The 21156-nt window shown below is 36.6% G+C and overlaps 2 protein-coding genes across 5 annotated transcripts in view; one reads left to right on the top strand and one right to left on the bottom strand.

The window, feature by feature from the left end:
- Nucleotides 1-17420, bottom strand: part of LOC128986601 (ras-related protein Rab-24-like) — a 34938-nt gene extending 17518 nt beyond the window's left edge. For 2 of the 3 annotated variants that reach the window (XM_054407066.1, XM_054407051.1), the window contains exons 1-3: nt 16945-17420; nt 10085-10173; nt 986-1112 (exon numbers count right to left, since the gene is read on the bottom strand). In XM_054407066.1, coding sequence (XP_054263041.1) covers nt 986-1112; nt 10085-10173; nt 16945-17067 — 339 coding nt within the window. In that variant the 5' untranslated portion in view covers nt 17068-17420. The remainder of the gene's footprint in view (nt 1-985; nt 1113-10084; nt 10174-16944) is intronic. The other variant, XM_054407059.1, reaches the window with a different exon arrangement.
- Nucleotides 16206-21156, top strand: part of LOC128986583 (protein abnormal spindle) — a 72199-nt gene continuing 67248 nt past the window's right edge. Inside the window, exon 1 of one of the 2 annotated variants that reach the window (XM_054407030.1) lies at nt 16206-16259. The gene's annotated coding sequence lies outside the window, so the exon portion shown is untranslated. Of the gene's footprint in view, nt 16260-16626; nt 16731-21156 lie in introns of those variants that run through there. The other variant, XM_054407038.1, reaches the window with a different exon arrangement.

Below are 21156 nucleotides of genomic sequence, written 5' to 3'. Positions count from 1 at the left end.
CAAAGATTATACTGAAGATTACTCGATACATTGTAGGCCTAGTAAAGGCTAGCAGTGCGAAATGTGGTCGATCTGTTTATGACGATTAGATTAAGGTATCTGCATTCCTAAAATGCTATGGGAAGGGAAGGAAACAGGTCCGCGACGTAGGAAGTGGTGAAGGAAGTAGTCAAGGCGAGCATTCCGAAGTGTGGGAACTGTTTATGACGATAAGATTAAGGTATCAGCAATCCTAAAATGCTATGGGAAGGAGGAAAACAGGTCCGCGACGTAGGAAGTGGTGAAGGAAGTAGTCAAGGCGAGCTGTCCAGAGTGTGGGAACTGTTTATGACGATTAAATAAGGGTATTGGCAATCCTAAAATGCTATGGGAAGGGAGGGAAACAGGTCCGTGACGTAGGAAGTGGTGAAAGAAGTAGTCAAGGCGAGCTGTCCGGAGTGCGGGAACTGTTTATGACGGTTAGATTAAGGTATCTTGAATCCTAAAATGCTATGGGAAGGGAGGGATACAGGTCCGCGACTAAGGAAGTGGTGAAGGAAGTAGTCAAGTCGAGCTGTCCGGAGTGTGTAAACCCTTAATGACGATTAGATTAAGGTATCTACAATCCTAAAGTGCTATGGGAAGGGAGGAAAACAGGTCCAGGACGTAGGAAATAGTGTAGGACGTAGTAAGGCTAGCAGTGCAGAGTGTGGGAAATGTCTGTGACAATTACATTAATGTATCTGCAATCCTAACATGCAATGGGAAGGGAGGGAAACAGGTCCACGGCGTAGGGAGTGGTGAAGGAAGTAGTAAAGGCGAGCAGTGTGGAGTTTGGGAATGGATTTATGTATCTGCAATACTAAGACTGCTTTCAGAGTAAACTAATGATTTTCCCCTGGTACTATAAATTTAACTGAGCAAAGGTGGTGTGTATGAAGAAGTCATTGGACCTACTCTGTAATATAATGTATTACTTTAGATAAGAGGCATTAACATTTGTTACCTCCTCATGAAGCCTGAGCTGGCTGAGCCAATACTTTGAGTCTTGCCACGTGCGAGAGTCACAAATATCGTAGCACACAATGGCAGCTTTAGCACCTCTATAAAACAACTGGTTCATTGACCTGTACCTAAAAAAGAAATATCACTTAACAAAGTAGGAAATAGATACTTATTTAGAAAAATAACTTATTGATAATGTTTGTTACAGTGGAGTCTCGCAAACTCGGCACTCGATAACCCGACAGTCTGGATAACTCGGCCATTACCTGGCTCAGAAAATTAGTGATTTTTTGAGTTCGAGTTAATCATGCACTCAAGCCAGCTCATGTCAAATTATTCACAACTGGTACTAAGGATTTCTTGTACTATAAAAAGCTTAAAAACTTTATTGTTCTTATTTTTAACCCTAGTTCCCGATAACCGGGCATTTCACAAACTCGGCACCCTTCCAGTTCACATTACGCCGAGTTTGCAAGACTCTACTGTAGTTGGTGCTATTGTACACGAATATAACATGACTGCTTGATTATGACTGACGTGTTTGGGCAAAATCCCATTTCTCAAATGTTACATGTTGATGTTCTCAAATCAACATTTCTCTTTGACATATCTGGATTTTCTCTCCACAAAACTGCATAAACATTTAATATGATTTGTCGCTCTCCACTTGTATACGCACGTTGAGTTTTCAGCGTGATGTATTTCTCGGGTGACTGCGGTCTCAGGGTTCCTCTTCCATCGTCTACGTAAACTAAACACTCAAACGTTTAACACTAACACACCAACTCACACAAACTATAACGTTATATTAGCCGAACTTCTCTATGAGACGAACTAACACTGACTGAAGATCATAGCGATTTTTCGGTGACAATCTTTGAATGGTTACTCACGAGGCAAAGGTCATCATGAGTCACTGGAAGGACAACTGATAACAAATACGTGACAGCCAGATTTGTCAGAACGAAACAGTAAACTTGTGACACATCTTTTAAATATCCAACATTATGATAATAGACAGGATCATGACTATACTTCCTAACATTTTCAAAAAGCTGAATGCAAGGCAGTGAATGCTTGGTTCGTATAAAACCCTTCATATTAAGTTTTTAATATTGCCTAGTCTATCACAAATTAATATTGAAAGTAACTTTTGAACCTGATTTGAATCTCTGCTGTCACCGGATTCAAAAAGAAGTTGTCAAAGATGTGTTTGTAGCACAACCAACCAGTAAATATAATATTTTTATTTGTTTTTTATTAACGGTTAGGTTTTTTTAATAACAAATTCAATTACCGGTATTTGTTGCTTGTAAAGGCAAAATTAAACCGATTTGTTCGAAATTTGATATCAAATGTCACAAAATTTCATGATAAAGAAAGTAGTGATATTTGTTTTTGTAAATCATCAAAAGTTGTCCAAGCTACATACAGTATTTATACTGGACTTTCCAGGACATATTTATTATGAGTCAGTGCCTCTTGTTTCCTTGGATGTCAGTGCGGACGCCCCAACAATAGGAGTCGGACCCGGGCAACCTAAGCCGATTAGTGATAGTTGGCTGACTCTCTGCCTCACTCTGACCGTTCCAAAACTATAATATTTTGACCCTTAATAAGTAACAGCTATAACTGTATTACAAACCAAAAAAAACACCAATACATCAGATCAGTTCATCAGGTACCAAGCAGGCTAATATTGATAGGCCTATGAGAGGTAAGTGTCAAGTATAAAATGTACAAAGTATAAAAGTAAAATGGTATTAAGTATAAACTGCAGTGAATACAAAATGTTTAAAATTAATTAGTCAATTAAATATACTAAATAATTTTAATTTATTCTAAAATGAACATTCCTTAATAAGTGAAACAAAACGGTTTCTAAAACAATATATGCCATTTTGTTTGTTTCGATTTAACCTCAAAAGTTGACAAGTATGAACACATTATCGCATTACAGACAAAGAAGTTCATCATTGAAAATAGTCCACGTTAACCCTTTCTAGCTAAAATAAATCCTACTGTACATAATCAATTTCTTGACTGATTTGATGAACATCTTATTAGAAACAGAGAACACTGGAAACGATGACCGTATATTAACTACAAGGGATGTCCATAAACAAAGATCACCAACAATCCAACACAGTCAAGCATGCTAGACCAAATTAGACTCAAGCCTTGTGTACAGTACTTTAAGCCTGGTTTACACGGGTCAAGTATGTCTGACGAGTTATTCGGCCCAGTTGTTGATTTGTTCAACTCGCCCGGTACTTGACTGGACTGTCTACACGCATTCCTATTTCAAAAAGGGACAGTGTAGGCACAGAGAAGTATTTTTATTATTTCTTTATGGTGTAGGATATTCTGTATACCGTTACCGTAGCTTTCGTGTTAATTGTTGTTTGAGTTTAAAATGGCCCTTCAAGAGTTTAATACTGAATCTATACAGTAACTTAATTAAATCACTGAATTAGATTATTAGATATAAAACTGAATCACCACTTAAATTCAGAGGTTACTTAAAAGCTTTTTTGCAAAAAACTTATAAACAGTGAGGAATACCAAAGTGAAAGGGCAAAATAATAAATGAATATCCCCCATGGAACGGAAATATCATCACAGTCTTCCCAACCACGGCAAAATTCTGATCATTTCCTGTGGCCGTGCAGACATTCACCATTCCAGTGGTAATGAAAACATTATCAATGTCTTCCGCGACCGCGGCAAATTTTGGATCATCTTCTGCGGCCATGCAGACATCTTCTTGCGCAATGGCGGCAAAAGCGGGAATTTTCCGATTGCCGCAAAAGTGTCTTTTATTGGTATCGGAATCGACTTTTGAAGATCCATTCTCGACACCGATAATTAACCAATGCCCAAGTATCAGTGGTATCGAGAATTGATATCAATAAACAATACATCACTAATATAAAACTAAAATGCCCCCTTTGTGCCCCCTCCCTGGATACGCCACTTATTCTAGCTAATCTCTACTCCCATGTGGCAATTAGTCTTATCATAGTAACTAACAAAAATTAGAAAAACTATGCTCTAACCAAGTATAAATCATGTTCTATGATTAGATTTCTTGTGAAAGTGAGTCCGTATTTACTGTCCATTACCAATTCTGATGTATGTCTTTGGAGAAAAGTGTTTTGAAGTAAAAAATGTATGAATAACAAAGTTTGCAGAGGGCTATAGAAATTTGCTTGATTAGGCCAGCAGCGGGCATTCATCAGATTTAATCAAGACAGTGATTAAACCTGTAGAAACTTTGCTAGCAGCCTAAATCAATAAATAAGGTTACCTTCGTCAATCAGCTCATAGAAGTTGAAACATTGTTACGGCCGTTTCAGCATATCCATGCCATCATCAGACGTTCAGCCAAGTGGCGTCGTTAATATACAAAAACACAAACTGTCACACGCGACGTACACATACATAAACATAAACGGGGGTTTTTTACTAAACAGGCCTGTTGATTAGACATATCCGCACAAGAGCAAGTAGCTGACTGGAGTCATTCATGCGGTGTCGTGTCAGTGGCGGCATTATCATTTGTACTTTGCCCTCTTGGTCTTGAATCCTTCCTCTGACTTAAAATACTATTGAAAATTACATGTGATTTGAATTGTAGTTTGTCATTTAAAATAAGTTCGCTATTGTCATTTTTTGTATGTGCTTTGTAAATTTCAAATTCTTCCAGGGTGTCCAATTTATTGCCTTTTGTACATGTGTGAAGGATTTCCAAGCCAGTGTTGAGGTCATTTAGGTCGTGATTATTGTCCATTAGATGTTGGGCAAATGTAGACTTTTGTTTGTCAGCTTTCGGTTTCGGATGATGCTCCTTATATCTAGTTTTAAAAGTGCGCCCCGTTTTTCCTACATAAACACTAGGACAACTAGCACATTTAATTCTGTATACCCCTGACCTGTCACCCTTATCAATAACCTTTCTCGTAACATTAAGTTTGTTCATAGTCTTGTTATTTGTCCTAAAAGTTAACTCTACACCGTGTCTTTTTAATTCTTTGGCCAATACATTCTGTAACGAATGGGAATATTCCACACATACATACTTCTTATCATGCTGAACTTCATTATTTTTATTCCTATTTTTACACTTCTGTTTGTTAATTAATCTGTCGATCATATTTGCTTCAAACCCATTAGCCGTTGCTATGTGCCTAATGATATTGAGTTCTTTCTGATAATTAGTGGGTGACATGGGGACGTTTAGCAGTCTATACACCATACTGTTGTATGCTGCAATCTTTTGTGAGGGTGGATGGTAAGAGGTGTTATGTATTGTCTGGTTTGAAGTAGTTGGCTTCCGGTATATGCTGAAATCTAGTCTATTGTCTATTTTCTCTATGGTCAAATCCAAAAAATTGATCTTATTTGATTCTTCTACTTCCATTGTAAATTTTAAATTAGGTGATATGGTATTAAGATAAGTGTGTAATAAATCCAGTTGTCTGTTATTTCCGTTGAACAAAAGAATAGTATCATCAACATATCTGTGGTACTGCAATATTTTTTGCTTTTGTTTGTTGTAGTCTGAAAATATAAATTCATTTTCTATATAATTTAAGTAAATATCGGCAAGAATACATGACAGCGGGGAACCCATTGCTAGGCCGTCAGACTGTGTGTAGTATTTTTCATTAAATATGAAATAATTCTGTTTCAAAACCTCTTTTAATAAAATCAACAACTCATCAATGGCTTCAGGTAACATATTTGAGCTCGTGGTTAGGTTATTTTTAACTATCTCTAGAGTTTGATCTACGGGGACATTAGTGAAAAGGTTGACAATATCGAATGAAACTAATAAATCTTGCCTCCTAACATTCAAACTTTTTGTTTTGTCTATAAAATCATACGTATTTTTCAAACTTTTGTCGTTATTAAGGGTTATTTCATTCTTTAAGATTTGTTCCAGTTTCTTAGAGAGAGTATAAGTTGGCGCCGAGGTATAGTCTACTAACAGTCTTATTGGTACGCCTTCCTTATGTACCTTAGGCAAACCTCTTAACACCGGTGCTTTAGGGTTAGTTACTGCAAGGCTCTTTATTTCTGCTTCTGTGAATAGTATTTTACAATTATTAACTAACTTTCTGATCTTTCTCTGAAAGACACTGGTTGGATCTTTTTTAATTTCTAAAATATTATTATTCACTATAAACTCGGTAACCTTATTGATATAATCCATTTTATACATGATGACAACAGTGTTGCCTTTATCGGCTTTACATAATAAGGCTTCATTACTTATTAATTTTTCTCTAATATTATTCAAAGCTGATGCATCTTTTCTGTGTAAATTAGCTAATTTTGATGTTCTGTTCTCTTTGTATTTCTTCTCAAGTTTGTATGAAGTTAAAACTCGAGCTAAATTCCGTCCGTCTTCGTCTGGGATACTTTTTATAGCACATTCTGCATTTATTAATTCATCAAATTGGGCCCTTTTACCTGTTCTAGGGAGGTTATGTTTTAACCCTTTTTCTAATACGGATGTTTCATCATTATCAAATATGATACTAGTGTTTTTGATAACTCTAGGGTAAAACTCAAAATCAAACAAAACTGTAGTTTCCTTAGATTTTTGATCATTAACTAATCTAGTTAGTTTCTTTCTTTGGGTCAGTTTTTTAGACCTAATAACACTAGACACCATCTGTTCAACCTTATTGATAATACTATCTAATGCAATTTGATGGATGTTATTAGCCATTTCTAGATACTTATTTAACAACAAGGTGTTCAACATTTCTTTTTTACGGTATAGAAACTTAATTTCATTTCTGACCCATGCTCTCTCAGCACTTTCCACTGTTTGTCTTGCAGCATAGGACTTATTTCTAACCTTTATGTGTACATAGTTTGGTTTTAACCCATATCTAATACAATCCTTGTTAAACTTTATATTCTGTATGGTGTTGTGTAGTTTCAGTTTAATATTTTTGTATTGTATTAAAACATAACCTCCCTAGAACAGGTAAAAGGGCCCAATTTGATGAATTAATAAATGCAGAATGTGCTATAAAAAGTATCCCAGACGAAGACGGACGTAATTTAGCTCGAGTTTTAACTTCATACAAACTTGAGAAGAAATACAAAGAGAAACAGAACATCAAAATTAGCTAATTTACACAGAAAAGATGCATCAGCTTTGAATAATATTAGAGAAAAATTAATAAGTAATGAAGCCTTATTATGTAAAGCCGATAAAGGCAACACTGTTGTCATCATGTATAAAATGGATTATATCAATAAGGTTACCGAGTTTATAGTGAATAATAATATTTTAGAAATTAAAAAAGATCCAACCAGTGTCTTTCAGAGAAAGATCAGAAAGTTAGTTAATAAATTGTAAAATACTATTCACAGAAGCAGAAATAAAGAGCCTTGCAGTAACTAACCCTAAAGCACCGGTGTTAAGAGGTTTGCCTAAGGTACATAAGGAAGGCGTACCAATAAGACCGTTAGTAGACTATACCTCGGCGCCAACTTATACTCTCTCTAAGAAACTGGAACAAATCTTAAAGAATGAAATAACCCTTAATAACGACAAAAGTTTGAAAAATACGTATGATTTTATAGACAAAACAAAAAGTTTGAATGTTAGGAGGCAAGATTTATTAGTTTCATTCGATATTGTCAACCTTTTCACTAATGTCCCCGTAGATCAAACTCTAGAGATAGTTAAAAATAACCTAACCACGAGCTCAAATATGTTACCTGAAGCCATTGATGAGTTGTTGATTTTATTAAAAGAGGTTTTGAAACAGAATTATTTCATATTTAATGAAAAATACTACACACAGTCTGACGGCCTAGCAATGGGTTCCCCGCTGTCATGTATTCTTGCCGATATTTACTTAAATTATATAGAAAATGAATTTATATTTTCAGACTACAACAAACAAAAGCAAAAAATATTGCAGTACCACAGATATGTTGATGATACAATTCTTTTGTTCAACGGAAATAACAGACAACTGGATTTATTACACACTTATCTTAATACCATATCACCTAATTTAAAATTTACAATGGAAGTAGAAGAATCAAATAAGATCAATTTTTTGGATTTGACCATAGAGAAAATAGACAATAGACTAGATTTCAGCATATACCGGAAGCCAACTACTTCAAACCAGACAATACATAACACCTCTTACCATCCACCCTCACAAAAGATTGCAGCATACAACAGTATGGTGTATAGACTGCTAAACGTCCCCATGTCACCCACTAATTATCAGAAAGAACTCAATATCATTAGGCACATAGCAACGGCTAATGGGTTTGAAGCAAATATGATCGACAGATTAATTAACAAACAGAAGTGTAAAAATAGGAATAAAAATAATGAAGTTCAGCATGATAAGAAGTATGTATGTGTGGAATATTCCCATTCGTTACAGAATGTATTGGCCAAAGAATTAAAAAGACACGGTGTAGAGTTAACTTTTAGGACAAATAACAAGACTATGAACAAACTTAATGTTACGAGAAAGGTTATTGATAAGGGTGACAGGTCAGGGGTATACAGAATTAAATGTGCTAGTTGTCCTAGTGTTTATGTAGGAAAAACGGGGCGCACTTTTAAAACTAGATATAAGGAGCATCATCCGAAACCGAAAGCTGACAAACAAAAGTCTACATTTGCCCAACATCTAATGGACAATAATCACGACCTAAATGACCTCAACACTGGCTTGGAAATCCTTCACACATGTACAAAAGGCAATAAATTGGACACCCTGGAAGAATTTGAAATTTACAAAGCACATACAAAAAATGACAATAGCGAACTTATTTTAAATGACAAACTACAATTCAAATCACATGTAATTTTCAATAGTATTTTAAGTCAGAGGAAGGATTCAAGACCAAGAGGGCAAAGTACAAATGATAATGCCGCCACTGACACGACACCGCATGAATGACTCCAGTCAGCTACTTGCTCTTGTGCGGATATGTCTAATCAACAGGCCTGTTTAGTAAAAAACCCCCGTTTATGTTTATGTATGTGTACGTCGCGTGTGACAGTTTGTGTTTTTGTATATTAACGACGCCACTTGGCTGAACGTCTGATGATGGCATGGATATGCTGAAAAGGCCGTAACAATGTTTCAACTTCTATGAGCTGATTGACGAAGGTAACCTTATTTATTGATTTAGTCACAAGATCAGCTCAGGGGCTAAAAAATATGGATTTTAATTTGCTAGCAGGTTTGTGTACTTGGAATTACCAAGTTATACTGTTACCCTAGGTAGGCTAGTATTAAAGATGTCCTTTATCAATTTGGCACTCTCTCATTCAGTCACACTGCAATAGCCATGCAAAGATTCCTAGCATTGGTCAATGCCTCAAACAAAATGATGAAGGACCTAAACTAGCCCAGCTTGCAAATATTTACGATTATGTCTGAAATATATCCAGTCATAGAATTTTCTTCGTCCTAACACTTTGCTCCATTCTCATCCATTAACTAGCAATGTAATTTAATTGGGGTTGACTCCCTGATCATGGAAATCTAATCATAGAACCTGATTCATTGCTGAAGGGAGCACCAATTTCTTAATAATGATGCCGATAATGATGAAATAATGATGACACAGCATCCAGTTATTGTGACAATGTTACAACTGTCACATAGGGGGGTAGAAACTAGCTAAGGGGCTATCTTACCAAAGAACCTCCTGGAAATTCAGAGTTTAATAACCAAATTTTATTCCATTTGGAAAATCTTTGTTGGTCAAACATAACTTTTGTAGTATATGGAGTATATTTTCTCATTCAGAGGCAAAAACTATACAGTCCTAGTAGACATATTACAAATTAGTTTTAATTAGTTCAATGCAAAAGATGTTACCAACTAGAGTGTACATGGTTCAAAAATCATTAATGGAAGAATCAATAACATTTGATGAGAAAAATGAATGATAGGTTTAGATCATAATATTCATGCATTTTGTTCACACCCATGTTTTGTTTTGTTTTGACGCCCATGGTTTTTTTTTGTTTTACAACATCTCAAATAATACCAGTTAACACAAACACATAAAAATCATAAAGTTTTACCTCTCTGTCCCAACAGTATCCCAAATCCCAACTTGAACAGTTTCGCCGTTATACGAACAAAATTTTGCTCTGTAAACGCCAGTAACAGTCTGAAATAAAAGATATTACTAAATTATAGTTACAAAATGACAGTACAAAACTTAAATAATTTTTTACCTATATAAAACAGTGCATAGATTTATGTACATATTACTTCCATAGGTATTTAACTTGTACAAGAAATAAACAATCAAGACGGTTTATTACAAGGCTGTTAAATCTCCCACAAAATTGCAATAAACAAAAAATGCAATAAAGAAATATATGACCATCACAATTCTTGCGGGGAAATTGAAGTTTATTAATGTAACTTATTGTCTTAATATAGAAAAAGTACAGTACATAGAACCCTTTGTATCCGACCTTGGCATAACCAAAACCTTGGAATATTCTACCTAGTGTCCAACCGTCTACTTGTTACCTGGTAGGCGATAGCACAGAGCGTGTTTAGTAAACCGAAAGGCCGATCACGGGTGTTGCAATAATCGCGGCAGAAGACACCTGTGTCACAGAGAATGCCATACATCTTTACGGCTTTTGCCGTAGTTGCGGGAGACGATTACCACTACCAGTGTCGCTAATATCGCAAGATATCCTCACAGGTGTTGCAATGATCGTGTGCCATGACAGGTGTCGCCGATATTGTAAGCTATGCTCACCGGCATTGCTGTGATCACGGGAGACGATTACCGGAGTCGCTGATTACCTCAACAAATGGCTAACAAAATGGTTTGCAAATTATTTCCGAACCATTTTGTAGAGCTAAAAAAAACAAATAGGCCTAATATAGTATATTGAAGCTAATTATGGGCCAAATTCATATATATATATATATGTGTGTGTGTGTCCCTTGAGGTCCGTGACGTAGGAAGTGGTGAAGGAAGTAGTAAAGGTGACCAGTCTGGAGTGTGGAAACTGTTTAAGACGATGAGATGTATGTAGGTATCTGCATCCTAAAATGCTATTGGAAGGGAAGGAAACAGGTCCGCGACGTAGGAAGTGGTGAAGGAAGTAGAAAAGGCGAGCTGTTCGGGGTGTGGGACCTGTTTATGACCATTAGATTAAGGGTTTTGCAATCCTAAAATGCTATGGGAAGGGAGGAAAACAGGTCCGCGACGTAGGAAGTCGTGAAGGAAATAGTCAATGCCTGGAGTGTGGAAACTGTTTATGACCATTAGATTATGGTATCTACAATCCTAAAATGCTATGGGACGGGAGGAAAACAGGTCCGCGATGTACGAAGTGGTGAAGGAAGTAGTCAAGGTGAGCTGTCCGGAGTGTGGGAACTGTTTATGACAATTAGATTAAGGTATCTGCAATCCTAAAATGCTATTGGAAGGGAAGGAAACAGGTCCGCGACGTAGGAAGTGGTGAAGGAAGTAGTAAAGGCGAGCTGTTCAGGGTATGGGATCTGTTTATGACCATTAGATTAAGGTATTTGCAATCCTAAAATGCTATGGGAAGGGAGGAAAACAGGTCCGCGATGTAGGAAGTGGTAAAGGAAATAGTCAAAGCAGGTCTGGAGTGTGGAAACTGTTTATGACTATTAGATTATGGTATCAAAATTCCTAAAATGCTTTGGGACGGGAGAAAACAGGTCCGCGATGTACGAAGTGGTGAAGGAAGTAGTCAAGGCGAGCTGTCCGGAGTGTGGGATCTGTTTATGACCAATAGATTAAGGTATTTGCATTCTAATAATGCTAAGGGAAGGAAGGTAAACAGGTCCGTGACGTAGGAAGTGGTGAAGGAAGTAGTCAAGGCGAGCTGTCCGGAGTGTGGGATCTGTTTATGACCAATAGATTAAGGTATTTGCATTCTAATAATGCTAAGGGAAGGAAGGTAAACAGGTCCGTGACGTAGGAAGTGATGAAGGAAGCAGTAAAGGCGAGTTTTTCGGAGTGTGGGAACTGTTTATGACGATTAGATTAAGATATCTTGGTATCTACAATCTTAAAATTCTATGGGAAGAGAGGGAAACAGGTCTGCGACGTAAGAAGAGGTGAAGGAAGTAGTAAGGTGAGCAGGGTGGAGTTTGGGAACTGGAAACCGTTTGTAGCAGTTAGATTAATGTATCTGCAATGCTGAAATGCTATGAGAAGGGATGGAAGCATGGCCACGACATAGAAAATGGTGAGAGAAGTAGTAAAGGCTAGCAGTGCGGAATGTGGGCAATGTTTGTGGCAATTAGATTAACGTATCTAAAATACTAAAATGCCATGGAAAGTGATGAAAACAGGTCCACGATGTAGGAAGTGGCTTAGGAAGTAGTAAAGTATGAACATATTGTGAGAACCGTCTGTGGCAGTTAGATTAATGTATCTTCAATCCTAAAATGCTATGAGAAGGGAAGGAAACAGGCCCCACGACGTAGGAAGTAGTGAAGGAAGTAGTAAAAGCTGGCAGTGCAGAGTGAGGGAACCGTTTGGGCAGTTAGATAAATGTATCTAATACTTAAATGCTATGAGAAGGGATGGAAACAGGTCTATGACGTAGGAAATGGTGAAGGAAGTAGTAAGGCTTGCAGTGCAGAGTGTGGTAAGTGTATTTGGCAATTAATGTATCTGCAATCCTAAAATGCTATGGGAAGAGAGGGAAACAGGTCCACGACGTAGGGGATGGTGAAGGAAGTAGTAAAGGTGGGCAGTGTTGAGTGTGGGAATGGATTAATGTATCTGCAATGCTAAAATGCTATGGGAAGAGACTGTAGACTGTTAAAATTATTATGAAAATATTATTATTATTATTATTATTATTATTAAAATTATTATTATTAGGTTAAAATGATTATGAAGCACGAATCGTTACATATTTCGATACGTAATCAATAGTTTACAATAGAAATTTACAACTGAGTTGACAACAGCTGAGTTTTACTCCATAGAGGCTAAAAACGAATTTTATTCCCTAAAGAGTAAAAATGCTTCTTTAGACCCGCAAAGCATGCACCAATGACGACTGTTTTTACTGCAGTATGACAAAAACAGTATAATATGAACCCTTGATGACTCCGCTCAATTTTGTGGATGCCTCTGCGAACGCCACCTAGTTACTTTGTATCAGGCTTTTATACTTAATCCATGTTGTTTTTGCCTAAACAATATCAGTTGTAAATTTTTAATTTAAATGTGTTTAAAAGATAAAAACAAAAAAACAGAAGGAATATGGATCGGATGTTTAAAATTTAATAAAATAATTGATAGGCCTTATCGATGGTTTTAATCGAAGAATTCAATCGAGTGAATGTGGGGTGTAAACTAACTTAACCCATTGGAGACTTATCACGGAATGGTTCCGTGATCGGCTGAATAGACCCAAACACCTTAAGTTATTACGGAACTGTTCCATGATGACAACATAGCATTATTATTGATTTTTTTAAATTAAGTTAATTGTTGCGTAGTTTCTAGTAAAGAAGTAGAAAACAAGTACCGATAATAAAGTGTTCAAATATTACGTCATTTAAAGTTGTGTTAACGTATTTATGGAACGTATTATGTATCAGCTGTTGTGTTTTATTTGTTATAAGTCTACAGTTTTACAAAAGAATTGTTTTCTTAATTCTCCCTGAAATATTATTAGGCCTAATTAATATTAGACATTGACAATGGATATTATTTTCATTTGTACAGCTGGCAATATGGTGCAACTGATGTCATGTGGTTGTTTGTGTTCGTACTTTCAGTGGTAATAAGTAATTATTTTATAACTTAGTAACGGATTTATTATTGTTTTATAAATGGAAGGAATAGGCTACAAACTAATTTGATCGCATATTCTCGAGTGAGATTGACACTTTTTTGCGAAAATTACAGTGAAAGTGACAGCGAATAGGCGGCGCCGGCGTAGGCCTAGGCCTATCGTACAACAACAGTGGTGATGAGTCAGTGTTTTACATAAATAGCTGTAAAACTAAAACATAGACTATTGTAGGCTAGATATAATTAAAAATTAAAAAATTATAGGCCTATGTAGAGATTTAACTAAAGTACCTAAGGGAATAAAAGCAAGAACTAGTAAAAAGATTTATTTATAGGCTAAAAAGGCCTACATTTTTTGACATTGCTTTTAAAAAATTAATTAGCCTATTTTTTTAGCAAGATTTTTAAAAAATAACTTCTTTATTTTGCTTGAAACATGTTTATTACAATAGGAAATAAAATTTAGATTAATTAACTTGCAAAAGTAAATAAGTTAATACTTAAACCCGCCGCAGCAAACCTGCGGACTAAGCGAATTTCAACTTCTCTAATTACATTTTTACTAAAACATTTCCATAAATAAAGATATTTATTCCCAATTTAAATAACATTCAAATTAACGAGTGCTTAGGTTTGCTGCTACAGGGAAGGTAAAAAGTGTTTTTTGACCATACGTCAATACTATAGGATGAAATAAATAAATTTGACAAATTTTATCAATACAGGGTGAGTTTCTACTAAGTGCGTTAATTTTTACCAGTTATTCTACTCACTAAAATAAACAAAAAATGCCAAAAAAAAATTTTCCAACCCCACCCGTTAAGTTAGGCTGTAATGGCCGATTATGTTAATTTTTAAAATTACCTGTAGTAGCTTCACTAAAACGACTATAGAAATTAAGCAAATACGCGTACAGCATAATAACTTATAGGCTACCAATGAAAAGAGCGTTAAATTTCCTACAAAACGGTTGCAACATCTTTAATACCGTACAACCATATATTCACCATTGTATGTCTCACATAGGCCTAGGCCTAACATAAATAAAATGGTTTGTAAATTACTTCTTTACAACTTCGAAGTGTTGTTACAACTATTAACACTAATGTGATGTTTTGTCAAATTACGTAAAATACTTTCGCATTTCATGCCCTTTAAAATGATTTAACCCATAAAAATTATTAGGCCTAATAATCCCCTTGAGAGTCTTGCTATCAAAGTTCTACTGTATTAGGCCTAGTAAACCTTCATTGGATTTTTATCCTAAGTTAAAAATATCGGCAATTATTTGGTATGTCTACAACGCGATATTATGTACTTTTTTGATGTCTACTTACAGTATTTTTCACGCTGAATCCAAAAATGCAATCAGTTTTTGTCGGAGAGATTCCTAAATGATCGTAAAACGAGGGTCAACATTACGAATCTAAGGTTCATTGAGCTATACTGATGGCAATATGGCGTGGTCTGGACGGGTCCGTATGTGGACTTGAGGAGGACTGAGTGAGGAGGAGAGCAAACAGCTGTTTGTACTCGATACTTAATGCGGAATGAAATCAATTCGTTTTGAAACCAGAGATAATCAGAATCAGTTCTTATTTAGGCATGTGAGGAAGGTAGGTCGGGTTTTATGCGGATTCGTGACTGTATTAAGTCCTTTGAAGTGAGGTTAGATTAGGTAAGTTAAAGGTTAGGTTATGATGAACCGACTCATTAATTTATGCAACTTCCAGACTGTTTTTGCACAATTGAAATAGTGGGTGAAACACAATGAAATATACATAAAGTCCGACCTATCTTCCTCACATGCCTTTTCTGACATAAAATGTGATTTAAACATTACTTTAAAGGTTGGGTTGGGTTAGGTTAGGTTAGATTAGATTATGTAACATCATTTATTAGTTGCTGATACATTAAATTATGCACTGTGGCACGTTTTCACTTTTAGACACAATGGGATTATGTACTATGGGATTGTGCACTATGGCACGTTCATTAACAGACGTTGAGGCATTAGTCAATGGTTCAGGATTGGAATGAGGACGATGATCATGTCGGCAGTGGCCTTGCTTCTATTACTGATATTTTACGTGAATAGATTCTATTTTGTTCTATAATTTATGTTGATGTGATTAATAGTTTATGTATCGTAGTTGATTTATTGTATTTTCTAAACAGCACCAAAGTCCATTTTCTTTTAAAAATCTAGTTATTGCATATTGTAACTCTGATTTTATTATCGAATGTAAACAACTGACAGCTGTTTCCACTCCACAATCCTTCCTCCCCTTTAAGTGTTAGTCGCCACTAGAACTTGGACTCGTCCATACCACAAATATGTGAATATTACAACAAAACTGAAGCTTAAACTGTACGGTCACTTAGGAATCTCTCCGACAAAAACTTATTGCATTTTTGGATTCAGCGTGAAAAATACTGTAAGAGACATCAAAAAGGTACATAATATCGCGTTGTAGACATACCAAATAATTTTCAAAATATCTTTTTTAAGTTATCAGCAAGTTTGGTTGGTTAGGTTAGGTTAAGACAGTTTAATTTTATAAAAAATTATAAAATGTTTTTAATAATTTTTGTTGAGAAGGGTGTGGGGCATTCCCACAATCACCCACTCCTTCGCAGTAGAGGTTTTAATCGATTTCTGATCAGGCCCCTGGGACACTAAGTTAGTCACGGCGCGGTGGTGGTGGGTTTTGGTCCTCCAGGGAAGGTCTCGTGTTAAAATGCAGCCGACTCGTCATTTGAGTTTAAGCCATAAGTTACATTCACCACATCAGCACCAAGGCCTCGGGCAAGCTCAAAATTACCTCCTGCTCTGAGAGACACTGAGCATACATGCCTGCTCGATCCAGTGCATGTTCTTTGTGTGCCAACAAGTAGATTACCACGGTGTAGTCAAGTCGCCTTACTAACTTAGCTTACTAGTAGCTCAGCTTTATTCGCTAAGTTAAGTTACCTTCCTTTCGTCCACATACGGAAATAATTATTGTACACCTAGCCTAGTTACTGAAGCACTCCAGGGCAAGTTAGGCCTATGCTGTTCAAAAAGTTTTAACTTAAACTTGTCAGGAACAAAATCATTAATTAAACCTCCTGTAAACTTACCATTTGGTACTTATCTGTAAATTTGTCATAAACTATCCTGTTCAGTAGACATGTCTTTCCAACACCTTCAGTTCCGAGTATCACAACTTTAAACTGCACTTTGGAATTCATTGCAGAGGCCATAACTTAGTGCTATTTAATTATAAGTTAGGCCAACAGTAAAAAATAATCATCATAAAAGTAAAACTAATGTGTTTTTGGGGTATGGTCCATAGCCTAGTTGAATTAAAATATTTGTTTTCATGAATAAAAATTATGAATAATGAATCCAACACTAGGTCTAAACTGCATCACTTCAATAATCACGATCACATCACGATGAATAGCCTAATTCATGTCCGAGATTCTGAAATTTAATGAATGAGTTGAGAATGGAATGAGTGATGACTAATCAAATCAAAATCACCACGTTGAGCCCTTGTCATACTCATGTGTGACTAACTAACCTCCACAATCAAACAACACAAAACACAACATTGTTTATGCCACTGATAAAAGCGATATAAAGGTCACCGGTGGGGCACACGGGAGGGACTAAGGCTAACATATCTTGTAGTGTCAGCGTTCGCCGCTAGGACTGCTAAGTTGAAAAAATTTAAATTATTTTTAATTTTTTATTTTTTGTTATAAAATTAACTTTTTAATTATAAAATATTGTTTTAAAGTTATAAAATAAATTTTAAATTTTTAAAATTAAACTGTCATAACATAACCTAACCAACCAGACTTGCTGATAATATAAAAACTATATAAGATAAAAAAGTAATTAATGATTACTTATAATTTTTAATTAATTATAAAATTAATTTTAAAATTTAGTATTATAAAATTAAACTGTCATAACCTAACCTAACCAACCAAACTTGCTGATATGAAAAATTTGTTGACAAAAAGTTAATGCTGCCAGCGGGTCTCGAACCCCGGACCTCCTGAACAGCAATCCGAAACGCTACCAACTATGCCACGAACGCCGCTGAAATCACTTCGTTTCGTTACGGTAATCGTGTCGCCTCAAGAGAAGACAATAACCACTAGAGATATGACGTCATTATACATTTAGCCTTAGTCCCTTCCGTGTGCCCATTCCTAAAGGTCACAGGCACGGTGGGAGGTGGATGTTGATACACAAATCTGTTATCATCAGTCCAGTCCAGTCCAGCGAATAAGGAATACCATTGTTCACTGTTCACTCCCAAAGTAAACAGGAAAGGAAACACTAACTGGACAGAGATGTGGCCCTTTAAAGGCACCACAAAAAAATAACTGAACTTTACTGAGGCCCTTAGGCAGCCACTAGCTTAAAAAGGCACTTGCACTGGCACATCTTTTAAAAACAGGAGCTGAGGTGCTGAAGAAGTCCATATGAGCAGCCGCCACAGCGCCCTCACGTAGTAGCCGAGTCAAGTACACATATGATGTGGATGGAATTTGCGCTGAAAAATTGCTCTGGAGCGAGTGCCTCTCGGGAGAGTAAGGCCAATGTTGAAAAAAGCAGATCGGGGCTGTCTAGAAGACCATTAGCTTATACAGCACCACAGTCCACAAGATCAGCCAGTCTACGTCTTGTGTGAAGAGGTTGGATACCAAAGACCCTCTGAAGTTCTTCAATTGGTACATCGGTTTATGCATAACCAATCCGGATACCCAACAGCCAAATGAAGAGAACTTGGATTCGAGACAGCAATGACCCAGCTGATGAGGCGACCATACCACAGAGCCATACTCCAGTATTGGACGGACCAAGGTCTTGTACAGCAAAAAAGTGGCCGAAGATCTTGAAAGTTTTTAGTAGACCTGAAGACAAACCCCAGGAGTGCATGCGCCCTTGATGTGATGTGGACAATGTGGTCAAAGGGGCTGAGTGAAGGTGTCAAGAATATTCCAAAAGGTCCTTCGCTTTATCCATAGAGGGAAGAGTGCTCCCATTGATGTAGTATTCCGACTTCAGGATGTTCAATATTCTCTTGAAAATCATAACCTGACAATTAGATACATTTAAGTCCATGGAGTTGTTTTTGTACCACCCAACGGCATTACCTATGGATCTCTGAAGGTTTTCTTGATCAGACACGGAATGGATTACCGAGAAAAACTTAATGTCGTCAGCAGACATGAGGTAGTTGGTGGTCAAGACCGTTCCAATATCGTTGATGAACAGATTAAAAAGTAGGGGTCCAATGTGAGAACCTTGGGGGACACCAGAGATAACATTGAGTCCTGGCTCACGCCAGCATGCGGCACTGACATCCGAGAGGCCACTAGCCTCTCGGTTTTTATTGTATGTAAAAACCTTGAGCCTGTAAATACAGACGAGAATACCTTTATAAGGCCTTTCTCTGAACACAATCTCACACTTTTTAAGTCAAAAATGCTCAACACTGATTGGACAAAGGAATTGACTACCCTTGGAACACTACAACCAGGTAACATTTTTCAAAACTTTTTTGACACTTTTATGCATGAGTTTGCTTTGTGTTTTCCACTGATTAGATCTAAGCCTCAGAATAACAAGAACACACTTAAACATAGCTGGTTTGATGATAATTTATTCAGGCTCAAGGAACAACTTCATCTTAAATACCTTAACCTTAAGTCTAGTAATAATTGTCCTACCCTTAAGTTGGAATATCAAAATTCTAAGAAGTTCTATAGAAAAGCAATCAATGATGCCAAGCTAAAACACAATGCCAAGGTAATAGAGAACTCGCAAAACAAATGCAAAACTGCTTGGAAAATTGTAAAAGAGAACTCTGGTGGTAGTACAAAAAAAGTTGACATTCCCTTGCATCCCAATGATCTCAATAAAGGTTTTATTGACTCTGTAATTAGTATTAGATCTGAGATAAGTAGTGTAAATACTTCTTTTGATGTTTTTCTAAAGAATGCACCTCAAACAAATGCATCTTTCAGGTTTGGTTACGTAACTTGTGATGAAGTCCTATCGGTAATTAGGAAAATGAAAAACTCAAAAACAAAAGATATTTATGACATTTCTAACTGGTTCATCAAAGAGACCTCCTCCTGTGTTGTTTTCCCTCTCACAGTATGCATAAATGCTTGTCTTCAGGAAGGACACTTTCCTGAATTTTTAAAATTGTCAAAGATCTGTCCGATTTTCAAAAAGGGGGATAAAGCTAGTCCTCAGAGCTATCGGCCTATCAGTCTGGTACCAACTTTGGCTAAGGTAGTCGAACATGTGATTTATAACCAGGTGAGAAATTTTTTTGAGTATCATGCTCTGTTCAACGAACAACAATTTGGTTTCAGGGCTGGACGCTCTACTACGGGGGCCATCGATGCCATGGTCCGCACAGTCTTCAATTGTTTTGAAAGTCGAGAGGCTGCTTGGGCCACTTTTATTGACCTAAGCAAGGCCTTTGATTGTGTTGACCATGGCATCCTTCTCCAAAAGCTGGAGTATTATGGTATCCGTGGTGCGAGCCTCAGCCTATTCAGGACATACCTTGCTGATCGAAGACAGGCAGTTTGCATAGGCAATACCTGGTCCTCTGTCCTATCCACTAACTGTGGAGTACCTCAGGGCTCAGTATTAGGTCCTCTCCTGTTCCTCATTGCCATCAATGACCTGCCCTTCAGCCTCAACTGTGAAGCATATTTGTATGCAGACGATACCACCATTCTAAGTAAGGGTGCAGATGTAACGCAGCTTGTAGCTGCAGTGGAAAGTAGCCTAAGTTTGACCTCTGAATGGTTTGCAGCAAATAAATTCCTTGTCAACGAGGACAAAACACAGTCCATGCTATTTAGCTTGCGGCCTATACCTCAAATGGAGGAAACTATAAAAAACAATTCAAATGTTAAGATTCTTGGAGTAATTGTTGATCCCCAACTAACTTGGAACTCCCAGGTACAACATATATGCACAAGACTAAGTAGGCTTACTTTTTTATTTAGAAAATTAAGGAACCTTCTGCCTCTAAATCATCTCAAAAATGTTTACTTTGCACTTGTCCAGTCAATTCTAAGCTACGGGATAATCCTTTGGGGAAATAGTTACCACATCAATGATGTTCTTGTTGCCCAAAAAGAGATTATTAGAACTATATTTAACAAAGATCAAAATGAACATTGTAAACCATTATTTATTAACTTTAATGCTTTGACTGTGATAAACCTTTATATTTATAATGTATTGTTATCTAGTTTTAAGTTGCATGAAACCTTTGCTCTAAGGGGTGATTTTCATTGTTT

Source organism: Macrosteles quadrilineatus, unplaced genomic scaffold, assembly GCF_028750875.1.
Source record: "Macrosteles quadrilineatus isolate MER2022 unplaced genomic scaffold, UCM_ALF_1.0 Scaffold_1__1_contigs__length_201487025, whole genome shotgun sequence".
NCBI classification, from domain to species: domain Eukaryota; kingdom Metazoa; phylum Arthropoda; class Insecta; order Hemiptera; family Cicadellidae; genus Macrosteles; species Macrosteles quadrilineatus.
The sequence above is the reverse complement of the archived record's forward strand: the minus strand, read 5'-3'. Positions and strand labels throughout refer to the sequence as shown.